At 42.1% G+C, this 24004-nt stretch overlaps 1 protein-coding gene across 6 annotated transcripts in view; it reads right to left on the minus strand.

The window, feature by feature from the left end:
• The window catches only part of AP3B2 (adaptor related protein complex 3 subunit beta 2), a 117784-nt gene that overhangs the window by 77016 nt on the left and 16764 nt on the right, over positions 1-24004 (minus strand). For all 6 annotated transcript variants that reach the window (XM_075857855.1, XM_075857853.1, XM_075857852.1 and 3 more), the window contains exons 2-5: positions 16033-16108; positions 15807-15881; positions 12778-12873; positions 3455-3615 (exon numbers count right to left, since the gene is read on the minus strand). In XM_075857855.1, coding sequence (XP_075713970.1) covers positions 3455-3615; positions 12778-12873; positions 15807-15881; positions 16033-16108 — 408 coding nt within the window. The remainder of the gene's footprint in view (positions 1-3454; positions 3616-12777; positions 12874-15806; positions 15882-16032; positions 16109-24004) is intronic.

The raw sequence follows: 24004 nt of genomic DNA on the forward strand, positions 1-24004 counted from the left end.
TCACACAGAGTTTTTTGACAAGTTTGACGCGGAAACTGCGCCGCAAAACGCACCAAAAAACAGCCGAAAATGTCTTCTATTGATTTCAATGGGAGGCAGAGGCTTTTTTTTCTCGAGAGCAGAAAAACCGGCTTGCGGGAAAAAGAAGGGACATGCTCTATCTTCTAGCATTTACGCCTCTGACCTCCCATTGACATCAATGGGGGGAAGAGAAAGCGTATTTTGCGGCGTTTTATGCCCGCAGCACTCAATGGCGGCGGGCGAAAAACGCTGCGATAATCGGCGTGCAGGCAGAGCAAAATCTGCCTCTAAATTCCAAACTGAATTTTGAGGCAGATTTTCCTCCTGCAAAAAACTCAGTGTGAACTCACCCTAAGGCTATGTTCACACGGGGTATTTTGCCGAGTTTTTTGACGCGGAAACCGCGTCGCAAAACTCGGCAAAAACGGCCCGAGAACGCCTCCCATTGATTTCAATGGGAGGCGTCGGCGTCTTTTTCCCGCGAGCAGTAAAACTGCCTCGCGGGAAAAAGAAGCGACATGCCCTATCTTCGGGCGCTTCCGCCTCCGACCTCCCATTGACTTCAATGGGAGGCAGGAGAAAGCGTATTTCTCGCTGTTTTATGCCCACGGCGCTCAATGGCCGCGGGCGAAAAACGGCGTGATAATCGCCGCGAAAATCGGCGTGCAGGGAGAGGAATATCTGCCTCAAAGTTCCAAACTGAATTTTGAGGCAGATATTCCTCCCCCAAAATACTCCGTGTGAACATAGCCTAATAAGAGAGCTGGAGAATCCAGCGATATGCATGGAGTTCAATGTGGGGCTGCATCCCTAGATCACTGACACTTAGGAGTTGTCCAGTCCCAAAATGTTGATGGCCTCTCCTCAGGGTAGGCCGTCCATAGCTGATGGGTCGGGGTTAGACTCCTGGGACCGCCGATCAGCTGTTTTGAAGGGGGTGCAGCACTCATACGAGCACTGCTTCCCCTTCATTTCTACTTGCTCACTGTGAATCTTCGACACAGATGTAGCGGTGATTCACAGGTATTGCAGCCTTCTTTTCCCATTCACTTCAATGGTAGAAGAAGGCTGCAATACCTGTGAATCACCGATATATCCGTGTCGACGATTCACAGCGGGCAAGTAGAAATGAAGGTGAAGCAGCGCTTGTACGAGCGCTGCCCCCCCCTTCAAAACAGCTGGTCGGAGGGTGTCCAGGGAGTCTGGCCCCAACCCATCAGCTATTGATGGCCTATCCTTAGTATAGGCCATACATTTTTAGGGACAGGAAAACCCCTTTAACTGTATCACATCTTAATGTCTGACACAGGACTTTTTGTTTCCATGTTTTTGGACAAATATTTACTCATGTATGTTTTTAAGGGAATTTTTTTTTAGTTTTGTCATATTTTTGACAACTCCGTCACATCTGATAGTGATCAGATGTGAAGGAGTTGTTGCAGATTTTCAGTGCAGATTCTGCTTTGACAAACTGTGACAATATAGGTACAATACATGTGGATGGGGTTTTCAAAACCCGATCCACACCTATCAGAATAAATATGCATGAAATCAGATCTCGAGATTGGAGGATTTGGCCAGCTGGGAGACGGGAGGTCATGTCAAGTATATGACCTTATGGCAGCCTTGGGTTGCTTTCTGGAACAATCATCAACCATTAACTCTAGCTTGAATATTACTATACGGTAAGACTTCTGTTACACAGGTCCTGTAGATACATGTTTATTGCTCATTTCTTTCATTGCTTATATAACTTTTCATTGGTAACTGGGTTCAGAACACAACTTGATGCTTATTGCCGATCTTGTCACTGTATATTTCCCCCTCTTTCTTGTATGTTTGTCTACAGTTTATGTGATTTGTAATTCACGCTTCATGTACTAAGATTGTAACTCATCTTCTTTGCATTTTGGGCAAATGTGCCCCTGTTTATTTGATGTTGCAATTCTTATTTCAAATAAAAACAGATTAGATAAAAAACAAGAATAAATATGCATTGATTTCAGGGCCCACTGCGGATTGTCATATCTGCAGAATGTCCACTCTGTTGTGGAATTGTCGCAGATTTCACCCTTTTTCCAATGCAAGGGGTGAAATCTGTGGCCAATCCACAGCAAAATTTGCATGTAGAACATGCTGCCTTGGAATATAAATGCCATGTTTCCAACTGCTCACACTCTCCACGGGTCTCTCATAGATTAAGCTTCGTTCACATCTGCGTCAGGGTCCCGTTTTGACGTTCCATCAGAACGGGACCCTGACTGAAACAAACGGAAACCATAGGTTGATTTCAATGTTTCCGTTTGTTTCAGTCAGGGTCCCTTCCTGACGGAAAGCTCCGACGGAACGTCGCCCTGACGCTGATGTGAACATAGCCTTACATAGACATGTCATTATCCCAGTCAGCCAATCACAGAGACCATTATTATCTGAGCTGCCCTGAGATTGGCTGATAGCTGATGATGCAGTATCTGTGTCTGAGCAATCTATAGCCACAGAAGAAGGAGCAAGGGGTAGTCTTGCAGCTTTCAGTACAGATTAGATAGTTAACCCCTTCACAGGGAATTATCCCTTTCAGTACACTACGTTAGACCACCAGGGATGTTATCATCAACCGCTTCGCTGTAGATTACATTAGTGTTTTTATTTAGAAAAACTATCATTTTTGACGGAATTATGACCTATATTAGCTTTATGCTAATGAGTTTCTCAATGGAGGACTGGACGTGTTTTACTTTTTGACCAAGTGGGCGTTGTAGATATATAGCTATATCGCTATGTGCAGCCACATACACAAATACTAACGTTACTGCAGTGTCCTGACAATGAATATACATTACCTCCAGCCAGGACGTGATGTCTATTCAGAATCCTGACCACTTCTCTGCACTTCTCTGTAATTTACAGCATAGCAGGTGAGATCTCGCCATGCTGTGCTGTAAATCACAGAGAAGTGGTCATGATTCTGAAAACACATCCCGTCCAGGCTGGAGGTAATGTATATTCATTATCAGGACACTACAGTAATGTTATAGTGTGTTTATGTGGCTGCACATAGCGATATAGCTATATCGCTATGTGCAGTGTAAATGAATGGAGAGAAGTGTATGACGCTGATTGGTCTGCGTCATACACTCCTCTGTACAACGCACACTTGGCCAAAAAGTAAAACACGCCCAGTTGTCCATTGAGAAACTCATTAGAATAAAGCTAATATAGGTCATAACTCTGTCAAAAATGATCGTTTTTCTAAATAAAAAACACTGCTGTAATCTACATTACCGCGCCGATTACGTCATGTACAATATAGGCCACTTATAATGTGGTGACAGAGCCTCTTTAAAAATGTGCTTTGTATCAAGTCTAATTGTTATCTTGTGCATTCATGGGTTGTGCACACAGACTAATATTTCTCAGAACACTCTGCTGTTACCTATAGAGTTTCGGTATAGCATGTGCTGCTGTCTTCCGCACATAAGGAGACATGTCTGAGGCCGCTTCCTTTATTGCAAGCATCATAATTGGCACAATGATTGGCACTCGGATACTGGAAAGAACACGCAAAGCACTGGCACGGATCAGCTGATTGGGATCCTGCAGGAGAAAACACCGTTAATGTTCTTCTTGAAAACAACAATGAAACTTATTCCAGGTGTCTACAGTGTTAACATGTACTGTACTGATATTTATATTATTACCTAAAGTTATTTTTCTGGTTTTAGGTTAATAAATCAAAAGTTATGCAACTTTCTAATATACTTTGTGTTGCAATTCTTTACTATTTCAAAGATATTTGTTTGCTGTGAGTGAATGAGAACACTCTCATTTACATTCACATGTTACAAAGCAGCGCATACACTATATGGCCAAAAGTATGTAGACATCCCTCATTATTGAGTTTGTGTCTCAGTGCTCGGAGCCCCAGCATTCAAAACTTCTGACATGTCAAAAGTTTTTTGAAAGTATAGGTACACTTTAAGATTGCATGGCTTTATGCTTGATTTCAGTCACCTGTTTGTAATGAATGTGGTTTAAACAACCACATTCATTACAAACAGGTGACTAAAATCAAGCATAAAGCCATGCAATCTTAAAGTGTACCTATACTACTTTTGACATGTCAGAAGTTTTGAATGCTGGGGCTCCGAGCACTGAGACCCCCACCGATCGCAAAAACGAAGCGGTAGAAGCGCTTAGGTGAGCAGTGCGCCGCTTCATTTCTGCTCGGCTTTCATCGTACACCGCTCGCTCGGCTTTCCTCGGAATGCTGAGAAGAGCCGAGCAGAAACGGAGCAGCACACTCTTCTGAGCGCTTCTGCCGCTTCGTTTTAGTGAATGGTTGGGATCTCAGAGCTTGGACCCCGACTGATCAAAACTTCTGACATGCAGTGAAAAAATAAAAACACACAAGTTTCAAGTTAAAAAAAAGGCAAACTGCCATTTTTCCCATAATAAGTCTTTTATTATTGGAAAAAAACATAAATTTTTTTTAAAAAAACCTACATAATTGGTATCGCCACGTCCGTAACGACCCAAACTATAAAACTGTTATGTATGCTATACCCCTAGATGATTCCTCAAGGCGTGTAGTTTCCCAAATGAAGTCACTTTTGGGGTGTTTCCACTAAACTAGTACTACAGGGGCTCAGCAAATGTGACATGGCGCCCAGAAAGCATTCTAAACCTACATTTTCTTTGAAAAAATTTAGATTTTAATTTTCATGGCCTACTTCCAATAATTTCTGCAAAAAACCTGTGGGGTCAAAATTAACTCTATAACCCTAGATACTTTCCTCAAGGGGTATACTTTCCAAAATGGGGTCACTTGTGGGGGGTTTCCACTGCCTTGTCCCCACAGGGGCTTCGCAAATGCAACATGGCCTTCGCAAACCATTCCTGCTAAATTTGAGCTCCAAATGGCGCTCTTTCCCTTCTCAGCCCTGCCGTGTGTCCAAACAGCCGTTTATGACCACATGTGGGGTATTGTTTTGCTCGGGAGAAATTGCTTCACAAATGTTGTGGTGCTTTGTCTCCTTTAGTCCTTGTGGAAATGAAAAAAATTAGTTAAACCTACATTTTATATGAAAAAAATGCTTACTATACCCCTAAATAAATTTCTTGAGGGATGTAGTTTCCCAAATGGGGTCACTTTTGGAGGATTTACACTGTTTTGGCACCAAAAAGACCTCTTCAAACCTGACATGGTGCCTAAAATATATTCTCATAGAAAGGATGCCCCAAAATCCACTAGGTGCTCCTTTGCTTCTGAGACCTGTGCTTCAGTCGTCCATAAGCACACTAGGGCCACATGAGGGATATTTCCTAAAATTGCAGAATCTGGGCAATAAATATTGAGTTTCATTTCTCTAGTAACCTTCTGTGTTACATAAAAAATGGATTCAAATTGAATTTCTGCAACAAAAAAAAAAGAAATTTGTAAATGTCACCTCTACTTTGCTTTAATTCCTGCAAAATGTTTAAAGGGTTAAGAAACTTTCTAAATGCTGTTTTGACTACTTTGAGGGGTGTTGTTTTTAAAATGGGGTGACTTATTAGGAGTTTCTAATATATAAGGCCCTCAAAGCCACTTCACAACTGAACTGGCCCCTGTAAAAATAGCCTAATGAAATTTTCTTGAAAATGTAAGAAATTGCTGCTAAAGTTCTAAGCCTTGTAAAGTCCTAGAAAAATAAAAGGATGTTCAAAAAATGATGGCAATCTAAAGTAGACATATGGGGGATGTTAATTAGCAACAATTTTGTGTGGTATAACTGCCCGTGTTACAAGCAGATACATTTAAATTTATAAAAATGCAAATTTTCTTTAAATTTTCTTTACATTTTGGTGTTTTTCACAATTAAATACTGAATGTATCAACCAAATTTTACCACTAACTTAAAGTCCAATGTGTCACGAGAAAACATTCTAAGAATCACTTGGATAGGTAAAAGCATTCCAGAGTTATTACCACATAAATTTAATCATGTCAGATTTGAAAAATGAGGCTCTGTCAGGAAGGTCAAAAGTGGCCAAAGCAGGAAGGGGTTAAAAACAGATGACCCTTTCAAGCAGGTTTTTCCTATTTTATGTGTCTCTTAGGGGGTTAAAACCGCTATTAACAGCATTTTCGGACATTTAGTGTGAAATGATTCATGGGCTAACCGTTTAAATTTTTTTTTTTTAATATGCGTATAATAAATTTTTGCTATAGTAAACTATTGTACATATTTCTAAGAGTTCTACGTTTCTTAAATTTATGATGAAAACTGAACCACTTGATACAAAATATATAATTGCCCAACTGGATTGTTAGCCTATAACCTATGGAGATGTTTCAGAAACAGTAACACATAAGGCCTCATGCACACGAACGTATTTTTGTCCTCCCGTAAATATACGGGTCCTTGGTCACACGTATTCGACCCGTATTGCACCAGTATTTACGGACCCGTGCCCGTAAATACAGGTCCGGTGTCATCAGTATTCCATCCATATTTACGGGCACGTTTTCGCTGAAAAATTGCACTGCAGTAATTGGCAGCCCTTCTCTCTATCAGTGCAGGATAGAGAGAAGGGACAGCCCTTTCCGCAGTAAAAGAAATTCATACTTACCTTGCCGTTGTCTTGGTGACGCGTCCCTCTCTTGACATCCAGTCTGACCTCCCTGGATGACGCGGCAGTCCATGTGACCGCTGCAGCCAGTGATTGGCCTGTGATTGGCTGCAGCGGTCACATGGGATGAAACGTCATCCCGGGAGGCCGGACTGGAGGAAGAAGAAGAGGAGTTCTGGGTAAGTTAACTTTTAATACTATGAACTCCAGCGGTAGTCACTGCCCCGGGTGCTGAAAGAGTTACTGCCGATCAGTTAACTCTTTCAGCACCCTGGACAGTGACTATCCCCTGACGTCGCCTAGCAACGCTCCCGTAATTACGGGTGCACACACGTAGCCACCCGTAATTACGGGAGCCCCATAGACTTCTATGGCCCTGCCTGTGCCGTTATTACGGCCTAAAAATTTTCTATATTTTTCAATGGCACGGGCACCTTCCCGTAAGCATAAGGGAAGGTACTCGTGCCCAATAGAAGTCTATGGGCCCGTAATTACGGGTCGTAATTTAGGGGCGTTTTTACGTTCGTCTGTATGAGGCCTAATACAATGTTCATTTAACCCCTTAATGACCAGCCTATTTTAAACTTTAATGACCAAGCTATTTTCTACGGTTTTCCATCGTCACATTCCAAAAGCGTGAACTTTTTTATTTTTGCGTCGACATGGCTGTATAAGGTCTTGTTTTTTGCGGAACAAGTTGTATTTTTTAATAGCACCATTTTGGGGTACAATTTATTGATTAACTTTTTTTTTGGGGGGGGGGGGGGGGGGGGTAATGGAAAAAACCCCATAAATTTCGCCACCCTTTTTTGCGTCTTAGATTTACGTCGTTTACTGTATGGTATAAATAACATAAAAACTTTTTTTTGAAGGCAAGATGAACAGAGAACAGCAATTCCGGCATTGTTTTTTATTTTATTTTTTACGGCGTTTACAGTGCAGGTTAAATAACATAATAGCTTTATAGGTGGGGTCATTACGGACGCGGAAATACCAAACATGTGTAATGTATGCCTTTTTTTTTTCATGTTAAAGTATTTTATAAGGGAAAAAGTGGGATTTTAATTTTTTTTATTTGGGATTTTTATTTATTTATTATTAACTAAATGAAACTTTTTGAAAACTTTAATTTTAGTCCTACTAGGGGACGTCACTATGCGATCTTCTGATCGCTTTTATAAACACACTGCAATTCTTCTGTATTGCAGCGTATTATTGCCTGTCAGTGTAAAACTGACAAGCACCTGCTAGGTCATGCCTCAGGCATGGCCTAACAGGCATCCACTACAGGCGGACCTGGGAGCCTTTGTTAGGCCCCCGGCTGCCATAGAAGCGATTGCATTTGCAGGGTGCCGCTGGGGTGAAAGAAGGAGCACCCTCCATCCAAAACCACTTGGATGCGGCGCTCGCTGTTGAGCGCCGCATCCAAGGGGTTAAACGGGTTATATCAATGTTGAAATCGATCCTGGCCGTTAGAGCAGGTGACCGGCTGTCTTTAGACCGCCCAATGCCTGCTTTAGCTGGCACAGGACACCACGGCCGGGCTTATGTCACAGCGCCGTGAAAAGGCGGCGCTCTGCCATAAGTGCCCTTAACGGCCGGGTGAAAAGGTGTATTGGCGGTCGTTAAGGGGTTAGATTAAAATATACTGTAGTTTGCTGTAACTACCTTAACGTCACCTTGCTAATAACATAGATTTTTTAAATCCAATTATGCTTCTTAAGGCGGTTTTCTACAGACAGATATTCACATGGTACTGCGTGCCGGTCGACGATAACAGCGTATCGGTGCTTGTTTAATCCATTTAGATGTATCAATGATCGAAATCTTGGGGATGAATGACCGTTTGCCGCAGTACATTTCACCACTTTTTGGAAGCACATCCCCTGTTAACATGGGCAGATGAGTTGCCGGTGAGCCAATATTTTTGGGGGCGTATAAAACCACTCAACCGACAAAGGAGCATTTGCTTGTTTGTTGGCTAATCATTGCCCTGTTTACATAGTGCAATGATCTAGAACGAGCGTTCGTACGAGTGCTCATTTGCCAGATGATTGGACCGTTTAAAAGAGTGTTAAAGGGGTTTTCCAGGGATACAAAATGTTTGTAATACTCTATGTCAAAATTAAATAAACTTCCTAATATGCATTGTGTCAAAAATCGAAACGCATTTGTTCCTATTCCCCCTACCTCTGGCCGGCCGGAAATTCTGCTTTTCATCCTACTGTTTTTTGCTTCTACACACGCTCGTGCACGAGCGTTATTATGCAGACAGACCTGTGTCGATACGTCACTGAGTATAGACACAGGTCTGTCATTGAAGCATAAGCGGAGAATGAATGGCGTGAGCGCTGAGGAGGCTGTGGACCAATAGGATGCCTCAAACTCGGGACTTCTGACGTATACCCGGGTTTGAGGCATCCTATTGGTCCACATCCTCCTCAATGCCCGTCCCGTTCATTCTCTGCTTATGCTTCAATGCCAGCACCATTTACTTAGCTTTCATGCTATTCCTCAGTGCTCGTGCGCTGCTCAACAAAAGCAAAATGATAGTCAACAAAGAAGACTGATAATATGATAATAAGTAAAATGATTGTAAAGGTCAGTTCAGAAACTGTGAAAACACAAATACACAAGGTTATTGCAAGTGCCCTAAGCATACCTGACCACGGGGGTTTGAACCACCACAAAAAAAAATTGGTTTTCATTGTGGTTGTGGTTTCCCTATTTACGTCAGAGCTCCACATGAACACCACAAATAGGACAGGCTTAAAGAAAATTCAAATCGGCCTTAAAACCTTAAAAGTAAGCATAATATAGAAGATGCCTTTCATGACATCCCCAAATCTAATAATATTAAGTTGAGGGATATACCGTTATATTGGTATTGGGCAAGAAGATCTGTAGCAATACGTTATCAAAGCATTAATCCTAAAATAGAAAAACCACAAAACCTTATAATTAATCGGGCACACGGAGTCCCTCGCCCCAGTCATATTGATGACATTGTATCCTGACATGTACTTGCACAAATTAATTTTTTCCAAACAAAAAAACTTTTAATGATAATTATTTGTAGAAGGGAAAGTTTACCAGTACCCGTATCTATAAAAATTCAACATGGATCTAAACATGTCATCAGGACTATAGAGGAAGGAAAAGATCTCCTGGCAAAATGGAACTGAAATAACTGAAGCAACAGCAATATATTGAAACGGTGCATCTGAAGGAGTCTCCATCCTGGACTCGGTAACAATCTTGACTCTCATCCCTTACACACATACTCAGCTATATAGTTAAATTTGAAGTTATTGTTTTTTTTTAAACACATTTACTGTTTATGGTTATGTGCTGCAGTCAACATACACTACGTATATGCAACTTATACAAAATGGCTAGATAGTACTTAATGTGAAGGGATTTAATTGTCCACAAAAAGATCATTTATATGGAGGGACCGCCTCTTGCTTCATAATGATATCGATTGGGTCCAAGAAAGACACATCATTCGAAAAGACGCATCTAGACTGAAACATCACCTTTCTCCAGTGAATATTCAAGCCCAACATGTAAAGAAACAAAGAGGGGTTATGATAGCTAAATATAGTAGATTTTCATTTGATCTCTGAACAATTATTCCCACTACAATAGACATTTTACACCCTGGCCACACATCCCTGGAGAAACAATACCAACATATTGGGTCATTCTAAACACAAATTGGAAATAGAACAAGCTATCAAAGAATACCTTGAACACAACATATTCTCAATACCAGATCCATACATTGTATGGGATGCCCATAAGGCATATTAATTAAAATTTGGACAGAGACAAGAAATCCAGAGAAAAGAAAATTACTGACATAGTAGCTGATTTGCAAAAGCTCAAACACAACAACAAATAAACAAAACTCCAGATCTAAAAAAAATTATATCAAGGGGTGTGGGATGCACACATCCGGCTAGATGTCTTCGCTCGTCCTTCATTAAGGTTTTTTTTTCGTTGACGATAATTGCCATGTGTAAACAGGGCAGCGATAAGCAGATGAACAAGCAAATGCTCATTCATCTGCTGATCGTATAGTTTTAAAAAAGTTAGATATTATCGTTGTCGGCAGCACATCTCCCTGTGTAAACAGGGAGATGTGCTGCAGACATGATGATAATGTATGGGGACGAGCGATTGGAGTAACGACCGCTTGTCCCGTTCCATAGCTCCTTCTGACTTGAGCAAACGAGCGCCGATCAACGTCAAATGTCTCGTTGATCGGCGCTCGCTGCACCGGCCAAAATCGGCCGGTGTAATAGGGGCTTTACTCATCAAAACATCTCACAGGAAGAGCAGGGAGATCAGATCGGTGGGGCTCATGATTAGGAACAGACTAAAACAGTCTGTTGTGGAAATACCCAATGCACTGGGACAATGTGTGCATCAGGTTTCAGGAGCAGACAGCATGAAGTGTTCCCCACACGGTATTCCTGTATTCAATGTGTACGGCACTGAATATAGATTTTCCCTAACAACGGCCAGTAGCTGAGGATAGGGCCAGCAGTTCAGGAACAGTTTTACAATGAGAAATGGCTGAATTGGTTAATAAAGTATATTGCAATATTTCTTGAAATTGCCTGCCCTATACATTTTTAAAACAAAAAGTAGATGATAGTTACCCTTTAAGATACATCAGATAGAAACAAGGATGTATACTGTTGTATACAACAAATGTCAACTTAAAGAGGCTCTGTCACCAGAATAAAAATGCTCTATCTCCTACATCAGTTTATCGGCGCTGGAATGTAGTTACTAGCAATGTGTTTTTATTTTAAAAACAATGTTTTTTAACAAATTTATGGCGTTTAGAACATTTATGCAAATGAGGTCCTTAATGCCCAACTGGGCGTTTTTTAATTTTCAACCAAGTGGGTGTATGACAAAGAGGTGTATGACGCTGGGCAATCCGCATCATACAACTCTCTGCCTTACACCCAAGCTAGATTCACTGAGCAGCGTGATCTCGCGAGACCGCGCTGTGACGTCACTTCCGCCCACAGGTCCTTCATCCCTGCGTCTGAAGGCAACATCTTTCGTCTCCCTCCAGGCTGCTGCTGCTGCTGCTACCGATCCGACGACTGGGACTTCTCATCGGCCTGGAGGGAGACAAAATGTTCTAAACGCCATAACTTTAAAATAAAAACACATTGCTAGTAACTACATTCCAGCGCCGATAAACTGATGTAGGAGATAGAGCATTTTTATTCTGGTGACAGAGCCTCTTTAACCAATCAACGTACAGCTAACAATACAAAGTGTATGTGCAATGTTACATTTCCTTAAAAAATATTAAAATTCAATAAAAACTATTGAAACAAAAAGTGAAAAAAACACCTGATTCCGTAAAATCACAGTCGATGCACATTTTTAAGATATTTTGTAGCAGAATTGGTTCCTTGGCAAGTTAAATTTAAGTTAATAAAGCACTACATTAAACAAATCGCAGTACACATTAAGGGCCTATTCAGACGAGCGATGTTCACATCCGTGTATAACTGATAGCACATGAAGTGAACACTGACTGATTAAAGTCAATGGGCTTACTCACATGTCCGATTTTCTGCTCGGACTATGTTTGGTCTAATTCTTGCGTTAGACTTGCCACATTCAATTCAATGGGTCAGTGAAAAAATAGAACCGCACACTGATTATATCCAAGTGCGGTCCGTTTTTCACAGATGGATTGCTAGAAAATGCTGAAAATAAAGCAGCCTCTTTTTTTTTTTTTACGGACTTAAAAAACTGATGATCACTGATGCTACACGGATGTTAAAAACTGACAAACTGAACGCACTCTGACACAACACCGTTTGAACTCTGATGTAAAAACATCTTAATACAGCCTTACGCCTCATGCACACGACCGTTGTGCCACTCGGGCCGTTTTGGATGGCATCCGAGTTGCATCTGATAGTCTTCACGGATCCATTCACTTTAGCGGGTGAATCGGGTCCGTGAAAAATGGTCCGAGTCCTCGATCCGAGGAAAGAAAGAACATGTCCTATCTTTTCCTCGGATCACTGACGGGACTCGGACGGCACACACGGTCGTGTGCATGAGGCGTTAGAATACCATTCTCATTACTCAACCAACCTTTAACCCTCTCTGAAAGGTGGAAATGGAGAGTAGAGCGAGATCCTGTTGTTCCTCTGCATATCGAACCAAATAAACATAAACCAATTTCTTCACCTATAAGAAAAATATGTTTTGCTATCAAGGCGTTTTCAGACAGACATCATTATAGCGGATGTTCAATTTGAGGAGCCCTTTTTTGGATCAAACAGTCAATGCGTAAAGTTGAATGCTGGGGGTACTGTCCCCCTTTATTACTTTTTTTTTACAGGAAAACAAAGAGGACTGGTCGTATCTCCTGACATGTCTGTTTTAGTAAATAATTGTGTTACCTATGAAATAAAAATTCTGGAACATTTTTTTCTTAGAACTCTGCGTTGTGCCGTTCCTCTGTTATCCCTCCTACAATATTATGAATAAATTGACAGCTGGGTGTTACCATTTGGGGGTGTGTCTCTATACAGACTGTTAATGTCCAATCAGTGCTGACAGAGTGAGACTGTGTGGGGACACACCCCTTGACAAGGTGAATGGTAACACCCAGTTGTCAATGTATTTATACATTTCTAAGAGGAATAACAGAGGAATGGCACAATGAAGACTTCTGACAAAATATGTTCCAGAATTGTTATTTCATGGGGAATACAAGTATTTACTAAAATAAATGTCAGGAGAGGTGACAGGTCCTCTTTTAAGGCTATGTATACCTTGACTCTTTGTTCTTTTTCTAAATACAAAAATGAAACAACTTAATTGAAAATGTAATAATCTTCATTAAAAATGTCCTACCATTTTATTGCTGTAGAGTCCGTGCAATCCCTTTACATGGGTGACTGTGATGTTGCTTCTTATATGGTTGCCGACAGCACACAGCTTCTGGCTGCTGTCGGTTTAGTGCTAAAGTTATCTATCTGCATTACTGAGACCATGCTCTCTGTGCTCTACCCCTCCCTTCTCCAACAGTAGCACAGTGTAAGGCTGGATTTACACGAGCGTGTGCATTTTGCGCGCGCAAAAAACGCGGCGTTCCGCACGCGCAAAAGGCACTTGACAGCTCCGTGTGTCATCACCATATGATGCGTGGCCGCGTGATTTTCGCCCAGCCGCCGTCATTATGACACTCTGTTTGTATGTTTGTAAACAGAAAAGCACGTGGTGCTTTTCTGTTTTCATTCATACTTTTTACTGCTCTTGCGCGAATCACGCGCGTCACACGGAAGTGCTTCCGTGTGCTGCGCGTGATGTTCACGCACCCATTGATTTCAATGGGTGCGTGATGCGCGAAAAACACGCAAATATAGGACATGTCGTGCATTTCACGCAGCGGACATACGCTGCGTGAAAATCACGGACTGTCTGCACGGCCCCATAGACTAACATAGGTTCGTGCGGGGCACGTGAAAATCACGTGCGTTGCACGGGCGTATTACACGTTCGTGTAAATAAGCCCTAAGGCTGTGTTTACATCAGCGTTGTCTTTCTGTTGAGGGGTTCCGTCAGAGGTTTCCGTTGGGGGAACCCCTGAACAGAAAGGCAAACGGAAACCTTAGCTTTTGTTTGCATCATCATTGATCTCAATGGTGACGGAAACGTTGAATAATAGATTCCCCATGATCTGATATTTGTTTTATTAAAAAGTGCAGTTTATGGGATCAACCGCTAGGTCTATGAATACGTTTGGGTGGACATTTTTAATGTTTAATCTGTTTTAATTTCTATATATACAGAAAATAATTTGGGGGTGAGCATGTCCTGTGATCACAGCAATAAAACAGGAAGCAACACTACTGCTTACTTTTTTACACAATTACCATGGTCACAAAGTGTTGTTTATTTCAAGAAGTCAAAAGCAGTTCAAGTTTTGTCCTCTTTTTATAAAGAGCAGCTATAAAATAATCTTTATAAAGTGATATTGCGATGTATTCTCTTTATGGAGCCTCCTGACTTGATTGGTCGAGAGGCACCACATGCTCAATCAAGTCAGGAGGCCATAAGTAGAAGACAATGCACGCTTTTGAACAGTACTGAAGAAAAAATTGACTACTGTAAATTTGGCAACATTCGCTATTGATAACAAAGTGACAGTTTTCATCATCAGTCGCTAAGAAGATCAAAAGTGACAACCACTATGACTGCACTTACTGTTGTCACTTGACAAATGAAATGAAAAATGCCAATAATAGAAACATAACAACCAAACTTTGTCTACTGCTCTAATGTCTGCTTTACTAACATATGTACATTTTTACATTTTAGGTAGAAAACCTCTGATTTCCGCTGTTAGAGCTGGGCTGAAGCTGTGTATTACATCCATTGCCCCTGATCACTACTGATCGCATGGGCACACTTGCTATGCCCGCGCGATCAGCAAGACGAGTTTGATTGACCTGATGCAACAATGTCCAGCCGCTCATACCAAGCATACTCATCATTAGTCATCAACCAGTTAACGGTACTTTAAACTTTCAGTTTACCATCTCTATTCAGGTCCCATGCACACGACCGTAAAAAAAACTCCGTAATTGCGGACCGCAATACGGTCCGCAATTACGGACACACCCGGTTTTTATTAGCCGCGGACACCTTTCTGTATCAATACGGATAGGTGTCCGTGCCGGGAAATATGGAGGATGTCCTACTTTTCTGATTTTACGGGCCGTGCTCCCATTCTTTGTAAGGGAGCACGGCAAGAAAATGCGGCCGCGGTGTCGGCGGCCGGCCGTGCCCGCAATTGTGGGCCATGATTACGGGCACGGCCATGTGCATGAGGCCTAACTGTGTAGTTGAATCTATTTGTGCCTGGGAGAAACCATATTGGGCTGGAGAGAGGCTGACCGTAACCAGAGGGATTAGTGAAAGGAAGTCCATAAAAATGTCTGACCCATGATCATCACTATATTATTTCAAATATTCCATAGAAACTCTAAAAACACTTACGTACATACTGTATGTGTAATTAATAATAATAAAAAATCCTATAAAACGTCTATTAGCTGCTGACCTTACGTTTAGTTTTAAAGCAACCAGCGAATTTACATTTGTTACCTCACCTCTATATTCTTGCAGGCCACGTTTTTCACAACAGCTGGAAACAAGTCTGATGTATTCTTTCCTCGAGCTATCATCTAAGAGAAAAGAGATAACATCATAATATACGTACAATACATATATATATATATATATATATATATATATATATATATATATATACACACACAGCATGTGTTTGTGTGCGTGTGTAAAGCCGTTAATAAAAAAAAATACAAAAACACTTACAGCAACTATCCTCTTCATAGCTTCCAACTTTAGAGAGTCTTTGTTACTGTCTAACATTTCTTTCAGGTCATCATGTCTGAATTAAAACACAATAAAAAGAGACTTAAATTACACATGAAAGCAATGTATACCAAATATAACTGAATGTGAAATGCATAACATTTCTTGAGTTTTGTCCCTGACAATATTCTATATAGTCATACCTCCCAACCATCCTGGTTTCCGGGTGGCCGGTTTCCTGGTTTCAACTGTATCTGTGTCCTCAGGACGCAGATACAGTTGAATCCAATGCTGAAGCAGGGAACCATCAGCTCCCTGCTTCAGCATTCAACTATGGAGTCCCGAACCAGTGCAGCGCAAGCTCTCTGGCTGGGGACTCCTTTCTTGGAAAAGCCCTTAATGTCACTGTCCATATATGGACAGTTACATCAGTGGCTCCTCCAGGAGCGGAATCCCCAGCCAGTGCGTTGCCAACGCTTTGGCCGGGGATTCCAACATATTAAAGCCCCAAACATCACTGTCCATATATGGACAGTGACATCGGGGGCTCCTCCTGGAGCGGAATCCCCAGCTAGTACGTTGCAGATGCTCTGGCCGGGGATTCCGCTCCTAAGGATCCCATGCCGTCACTATCCATATATGGACAGTGACGTCAGGGGCTCCCCCTGGAGAGGAATCCCCGGCCAGAGCGTTGCCGACACTCTGGCAGGGAATTCCACTCCTGGAAAAGCCCCTTGCATCACTATCTATTTATGGCAGTGAAGTCAGGGGCTCCTTCTGGAGAGGAATCCCCGGCCAGAGTGTTGCTGACTCTCTGGTCGGGGATTCCGCTCCTGGAGAAGCCCCTGGCCTCACTATCCTTATATGAACAGTGACGTCAGTGCCTACTCCTGGAGCGGAATCCCCGGCCACAGTGTGGCTGAGGATTCCCCTCCTAGAGGGAGCCCCAATGGAGCTATATACAGGGGTTAGCGCTATCTACAGGCAGGGTGGTGCTATCTTCAATGGGGGTGTGGCACTATGTACATGGGCACTGTGGCACTATATGGGCACCATCTAAATGGGCACTGTGGCCCTATGTGGGTACTGGCACTTTATATATGGGCACTGGCACTTAATATGTGGGCACTGTGGCATTATTTACAGGGGCATTGTTGCACTATGGGGCATTATACTGTATGGGGGCATCTTTGCGGGTATTATACTGTTTGGGGGCAGTATACTGTATGGGGACAGCTATGGGGCATTATACTGCTTGGGGCATCTGTGTGGGCTTTATACTGTATGGGGACATCTGTGTTGGCTTTATACTGTGTGGGTGCATCTATGGGGGCATTATACTGTGCGGGGGCAGCTATAGTGGCATTATACTGTGTGGGGTTCTATGGGGGCATTATACTGTGGGAGCATGATACTGTGTAGGCTGAATCAGTTGTGTATGGGCAGGTATTGGGCGAGGTTACAGGTGTGGCTTAAAAGGAAAAAAAATTGTGCGTCGCGCTACGCACAACGGTTGTCCCCATTTGCGATACTTGAAAGTTGGAAAGTATGTATATAGTATTAAAGGGTTATTCCAGTCTTATAAAGTGATGGGATATCCCATCATTCTCAGGATTGGTAGGGGTCCCAGAGGTCACCCCACTGATCATACAGTGTTGGAATATCCTAGGTTTATGAATGTGCTACATGTACTTGGGTGCTATGTCTACTTGGATTTACTATGTGTATGTCATGCCCATGGCCGCGGGCCGTCAGGCTCACTCACCTCCTGATGGCCGCATCCATGGATCTGCGAGCGCTGGCCCCAGCCTCCTCCTCAGGAGACGCTAGCGCTCACTTCCGCCTACCTCAGCCGGGACCCGTAGGGTGCGTGCACACGCTCGTGTCCGCTCTTAAAGGGACAGCGCACACACCTGAGTTAAAGTCAAAATTAGCCCATGAGCACCCTGGACTATAACAGGGGCCCAGCCCCTTCTTGCCTGAGCGTTGTTGTCTTACCTTAAGTTTGTCTAAGCAAATGGTCTCCTAGTGTTTCCCAGTTCTAAGTGTTTCCCATTCCTGCTACCTGTAACCTGTATCCCGTACTATCCTGGTCAAGTGTCGTGTTGAGCTGAAGTCGTGCTGTACTGTATACCACGCCTGGCGCCTGCCTGCTTATTCCCAGCCGAGCCTGTCTTACTACTGTCCGAGCTACCACAGTTACACTATTCGAACTATAGACTGACCTGTGTCCTGTTGGCCAGCTGCCATACTGTCAAGGCGGTACGGCCCAGAGGGTCCACGTACCCAACGTGCATGTGTTTTATAAATAAATTCTTTAGTTGTGTTCATATTTTTCTGTGTCTTAGTTACATATCTGTGTCTGGGAAAGATAGATTATTGCAGCCAACACCAAGGCTTCTAGGGGTAATATCTCCTTAATACGTCATCCAATGGAACATGGTGCAATCCTTTTTTTCTCATATTCCGTATAAAGTAAAAAAACTCAACCCTCTGTATGGCTGCTATATCATGGCTTATTAGTTGCTTCTTACAACTCACTGCTCATAAAGAGCTGTATTGAGGCTGTGTTAAAGAGGAATAAGGCCTTCTTCACACACACATTTTTAATGGTGTTTTTTACATGCATTTTTTTGTGTCATTTTTTATTTTGTATAAGTGTTTACCTGGTGGTTTTGAAGTTCGATAGAGACACCTATGGAGAAAAACCTCACAAAAAACGCCAGAGCATGCTGCGTTTGGATAAAAATGTCACTGACCCCAAAATGCTACAAAAATGCCAGAAAACAAAATGCTATATATACACACACATTCTCCCATTTTTAATCCCTTGACAAAAAAGAACAGCTAAAGGTATTTATTTTTATTTTAGACATAAATGATACTTAAATTATCCTGGATCAAATAGGAAGTAGCCTACTAGTATTTATATCAACAGAAGGTGTTGGATGGTGTGTAAATCATAATTTACTCATTATCTGAAGATTGCTATATCTGCCTGTTTGTTTTATCTCCAAGGTCTGCATAGACTGGACGTGACTGTTGTTTAGGCAAGGTGACTGCATGTTACCCTATCCCCTGTAGGGATTATCTGAGTCAAATTTCTTATGTATTCATGCCCATTGAGATATACTAGTTTTTTTTCAAAACTGTAATATCTCTTTAATTTCTTAATTTCGTATATTGTCATATACTTATAACGATTATTTAGTTTTAAAAAGGCTCTCATAACTTTTGTGAACATTACTTTTTATATGTTTAATTGCCTTATAATTAATGTATAAAATGGAAAAAAAAGTGTTAAGTGTCCTCGGTCTGTTGCTATCATATAACTTGACACTAGGCTTTGAAATATTCATTAGTAGTTTCTTATTACAACAGGATAAAAAGGGAAGATAGGCCACAGATGGTATCCATAGCAACCATGGTCCTAAGATTCTATTAAATGATGCTCTGTACATAGCCCTCTAGTTGGTAATGTTGAATAATCTAAAATAAACACTTCACAAAAATCCTTATAAAAAGTTATGAGTGCAGGAAAAAGTAAAACTATAAACTGTGTTTAAAATGAATTAGGACAAAGTACAGGTTATGATTAGAACATCAATTTGTACGTTCCAAAAAAATCCTAAAATGTAATGATTCATGTGACAGCTATTATGCCGAGGGTCAATTTAAGCGGTCGTGTCCATCATTAGAATGTATAAATGTCATGGCTGGGTGAACTGTCACTATTATTAAAAACATAAATTCAGGCTAAGCATGGGAATCGATTTTCACCAATTTTGCCTTTAGAGTACTGTAATACATAGGTCATAACCTAGACCTGTTATTTATGGAGTAGCAATAAGGTCTCAGAGTATAAAAATCTATCAGAAAAAAATAAAGTTATACCATCTACACAATATTTTGGGCTGTGAAATTCTCTTCAGATTACATTCCAGTGAGTCTGACACTTCCATTGTAGAATGGACATTGCTGTGTGAGACTTCTCACCATTGAGCTATTTTATTACCCAGCGATTCACAATGCACTCTACAAGCTGTGCCATCCAGTGCTTATTTACGGTTAATAAGTGAAATTGTTGCCAGTTTAACCCCTTAGGGTATGTGCACTCACACTAATTACGTCCGTAATTGACGGACGTATTTCGGCCGCAAGTACCGGACCGAACACAGTGCAGGGAGCCGGGCTCCTAGCGTCATACTTATGTACGATGCTAGGAGTCCCTGCCTCGCTGCAGGACAACTGTCACGTACTGAAAACATGATTACAGTACGGGACAGTTGTCCTGCAGCGAGGCAGGGACTCCTAGCATCGTACATAACTATGATGCAAGGAGCCCGGCTCCCTGCACTGTGTTCGGTCCGGTACTTGCGGCCGAAATACGTCCGTCAATTACGGACGTAATTAGTGTGTGTGCACATACCCTTAATGGCCTATTCTAAGCCTTAATGACCAGGCTATTTTTTACGTTTTTCTATTGTCGCATTCCAAGAGCTATAACTTTTTTATTTTTGCGTCGACATAGCTGTATAAGGTCTTGTTTTTTGCGTGACAAGTTGTATTTTTTAATAGCACTATTTCAGGGTACATATAATTTATTGATTAACTTTTATTAACTTTTTTGCGGGGTAATGGAAAAAAAACCCATAAATGTTGCCACTCTATTTTGCGTCTTAGATTTACGCCGTTTACTGTGAGGTATAAATAACATAATAACTTTAGTCAGTGGGTCATTATGATTGTGGCAAAACCAAATTTATATAGATTTTGTATGTTTTACTACTTTTACACAGTAAAAACTTTTTTTTTTTTCAAAATTATTTGTTTTTGTGTCGCCATGTTTTAAGAGCCATTATATTTTTCTTTTTACGCAGATGCAGCTGTATGAGGGCTTGTTTTTGTGGGACGACTTCTAGTTTTTATAGGTACTATTTTGGAGTACATGTGACTTTTTGATCACTTTTTTTGAAGATAGGATGAACAGAAAACAGCAATTCTGGCATTGTTTTTTATTTTAATTTTTACGGTGTTCACCTTGCGGGTTAAATAACATAACAGCTTTATAGGTGGGGTCGTTATGGACGCGGCGATACCAAATATGTGTACTGTTTTACAATTTTTTTTGGTTTTTCATATTAAAGTGTCTTTTTCATTTTTTTTATTTGGGATTTTTATATATTTATTAACTTTATTAAACTTTTTGATAACTTGATTTTTAGTCCTACTCGGGGACTTCACTATGCGATCTTCTGATCTCTTTTATAATACACTGCAATACTTCTGTATTGCAGCGTATTACTTGCCTGTCAGTGTAAGGGTATGTGCACACGATAACAGCTCCTGAATTTCAGACGTAATTGCTCGTACTCGCGTTTTGCGGGGCATCTTTTACGACGTCATTTGGAGCTGTTCTTCATTGGAGTCAATGAAAAACGGCTCCAATTACGTCCCAAGAAGTGTCCTGCACCTTTTTTGACGAGGTTGTTATTTTACGCGCCGTCTTTTGACAGCGATGTGTAAAATGACAGGTCGTCGGCACAGTACATCGTAAAGCCCATTGAAAGTAATGGGCAGATGTTTGCCGACGTATTGGAGCTGTTTTTTCAGACGTAATTCGAGGCGTAAAACGCCTCCATTACGTCTGAAAATAGGTCGTGTGAACCCAGCCTAAGGCCTCATTTACACGAGCGTATTATACGCGCGTGCGACGCGCGTGCTTTTCACGCGTGTCGTACGCACCTATAATAGTCTATGGGGCTGTTTAGACGATGCGTGAATTTTGCGCTGCGTGAGTGCGTTGCGTAAAACTCACGACATGTTCTATATTCTTGCGTTTTTCACGCAACACGCACCCATTGACTTCAATGGGTGCGTGAAAACAACGCATGCCACACTGACGGTCCTGCGTTGCATGCGCGAAAATCACGCAAGAGCTGTCAAAAGGATGAATGTAAACAGAAAAGCACCACGTGCTTTTCTGGTTACAAACATCCAAACGGAGTGTCAAATTAGAGATGAGCGCACCGAACTTCACCGGGTTCGGCCGAACTCGTTTTAACCGAACCCGGCAAAAAATGTTCGGGTACGCGACGTCAGGAGACAGTCACTGCCCACGGTGCTCAAAGACTTAAACTGTTTCAGCACCATGGACAGTGACTTTCGATCACAATATACATATACGTGTAAAAAAAACAGAAGTTCTGACTTACCGATAAGTCCCGGCTCCTTCCTCCGGTCCGACCTCCCGGGATGACAATTCAGGCCAAGTGACAGCTGCAGCCAATCACAGGCCAAGCACAGGCTGCAGCCAATCACAGGCTGCAGCGGTCTCATGGCCTGCCGCGTCATCCTGGGAGGTGGGGCCGGATGACAAGAGAGGGACGCGTCACCAAGGCAACGGCCGGGAGACCGGACTGGAGGAAGCAGGCAGTTCATGGTAAGTGTGAACGTCTTTTTTTATTCACAGGTTGGTGTATATTGTGATCGGCATTCACTGTCGAGGGTGCTGAAAGAGTTAATGCCGATCAGTTAGCTCTTTCAGCACCTTGGACAGTGACGGGCGTCGACTACCTCATCTCTATGATGGCGGCTGCGCGAAAATCACGCAGCCGCGCATCATACACGGATGACACACGGAGCTGTCAATTGCCTTTTGCGCACGCAAAACGCAGCGTTTTTTTGCGCGCGCAAAACGCACACGCTCGTGTAAATGAGGCCTAAGACTGACAGGCACCTATGGCCTAGCAGGCATCCACTACAGGTAGACCTGGGTGCCTTTGTTAGGCCCCCGGCTGCCATAGAAGCCATCGGCACCCTGCGATTGCAATTGCAGGGTGCCAATGGGGTGAGAGAGGGAGCGACCTCCACTTGGATGTGGCGCTCGCTATTTAAGACGGGTAAACGGGTGAGATCAATGTTGATATCGGTCCCCCCCATTAGAGCAGGTGCCCAGCTGTCTTTAGACCGACCGACACCCGCTTTAGCCGGCACAGGACACTGTGTCGGGCTTATGTCAGAGCGTCGTGAAAAGGCGGCGCTCTGGCATAAATACCCTTAACGTCCGCCGTCAAAAGGTCTATTGCCGGGCGTTAAGGGGTTAAAGGAAATTTTGCCACCAAGGCCAATTGGCAGCACACAGTATAAACTAATTTCTACGCATCTAAGATTTAGATGTATTTTATTGGTTTCATAACTCCTCAGCTAGTATCTTGCCACCACTGTGTAGACTTTTTAGACTGCCAGCATATAAACTATTACAACTTGTAATAATTTCCAGTGAAATTTAAGATTTCTGTACTATTATAATTTCCAATGTGAGAATAGTCACCAATGAACTTACTGCCAACTACCCAAATATCACGATTGTCACAATGATGAAAGCAATGGTTGTTGGGACCTTGTGTCAAACTTTTCAGTGTTTGGTCTTATCTTACAAGCATTGCATTCTTCTCTACCTGATTGTGACAGATCTAGAGAGAGTTGCTCCTCATCACTTCTATTTACTTTCCAGCTCACAAGCCCCTGTGAAGGACATGTCCTGTTCATTGCTACGCACTGCATTTTCCTACAGTAGGCATGTGATCTTGTAAGAAGTAAGTAAATACATGCTTAAAATTAGTATATGTCTATGTTAGGTTATTGGAGATAGAAATAGCAGATGGGTAATGGGAAATACAGGAATGGGAAGAGAAGAGTAGAAATGCCAAGACAACAATATCAAGGTACTGCAACCAAGTATTTCACCTCGGCAAAAATGTTTAGTTCACAATAAATTCGTACAAACTGATCTGTTAAAAAAGTTAGGTAATAAACGTAGGAACTTCAGAGGATCCATACCGCACAGGCTGACTTTGGGAGCTGGATCCATTGTTTTCTGTGTTGCTTTCAATCTCTGGAGATTTTAGCAGTTTTAGCTCATCTGCTTGTAGCGCATTGTAAAACGTTTGGACTCCTCCATCTGGTGTCA

The sequence above is a fragment of the Rhinoderma darwinii genome, chromosome 3 (genome assembly GCF_050947455.1).
Source record: "Rhinoderma darwinii isolate aRhiDar2 chromosome 3, aRhiDar2.hap1, whole genome shotgun sequence".
Taxonomy (NCBI): Eukaryota; Metazoa; Chordata; class Amphibia; order Anura; family Rhinodermatidae; genus Rhinoderma; species Rhinoderma darwinii.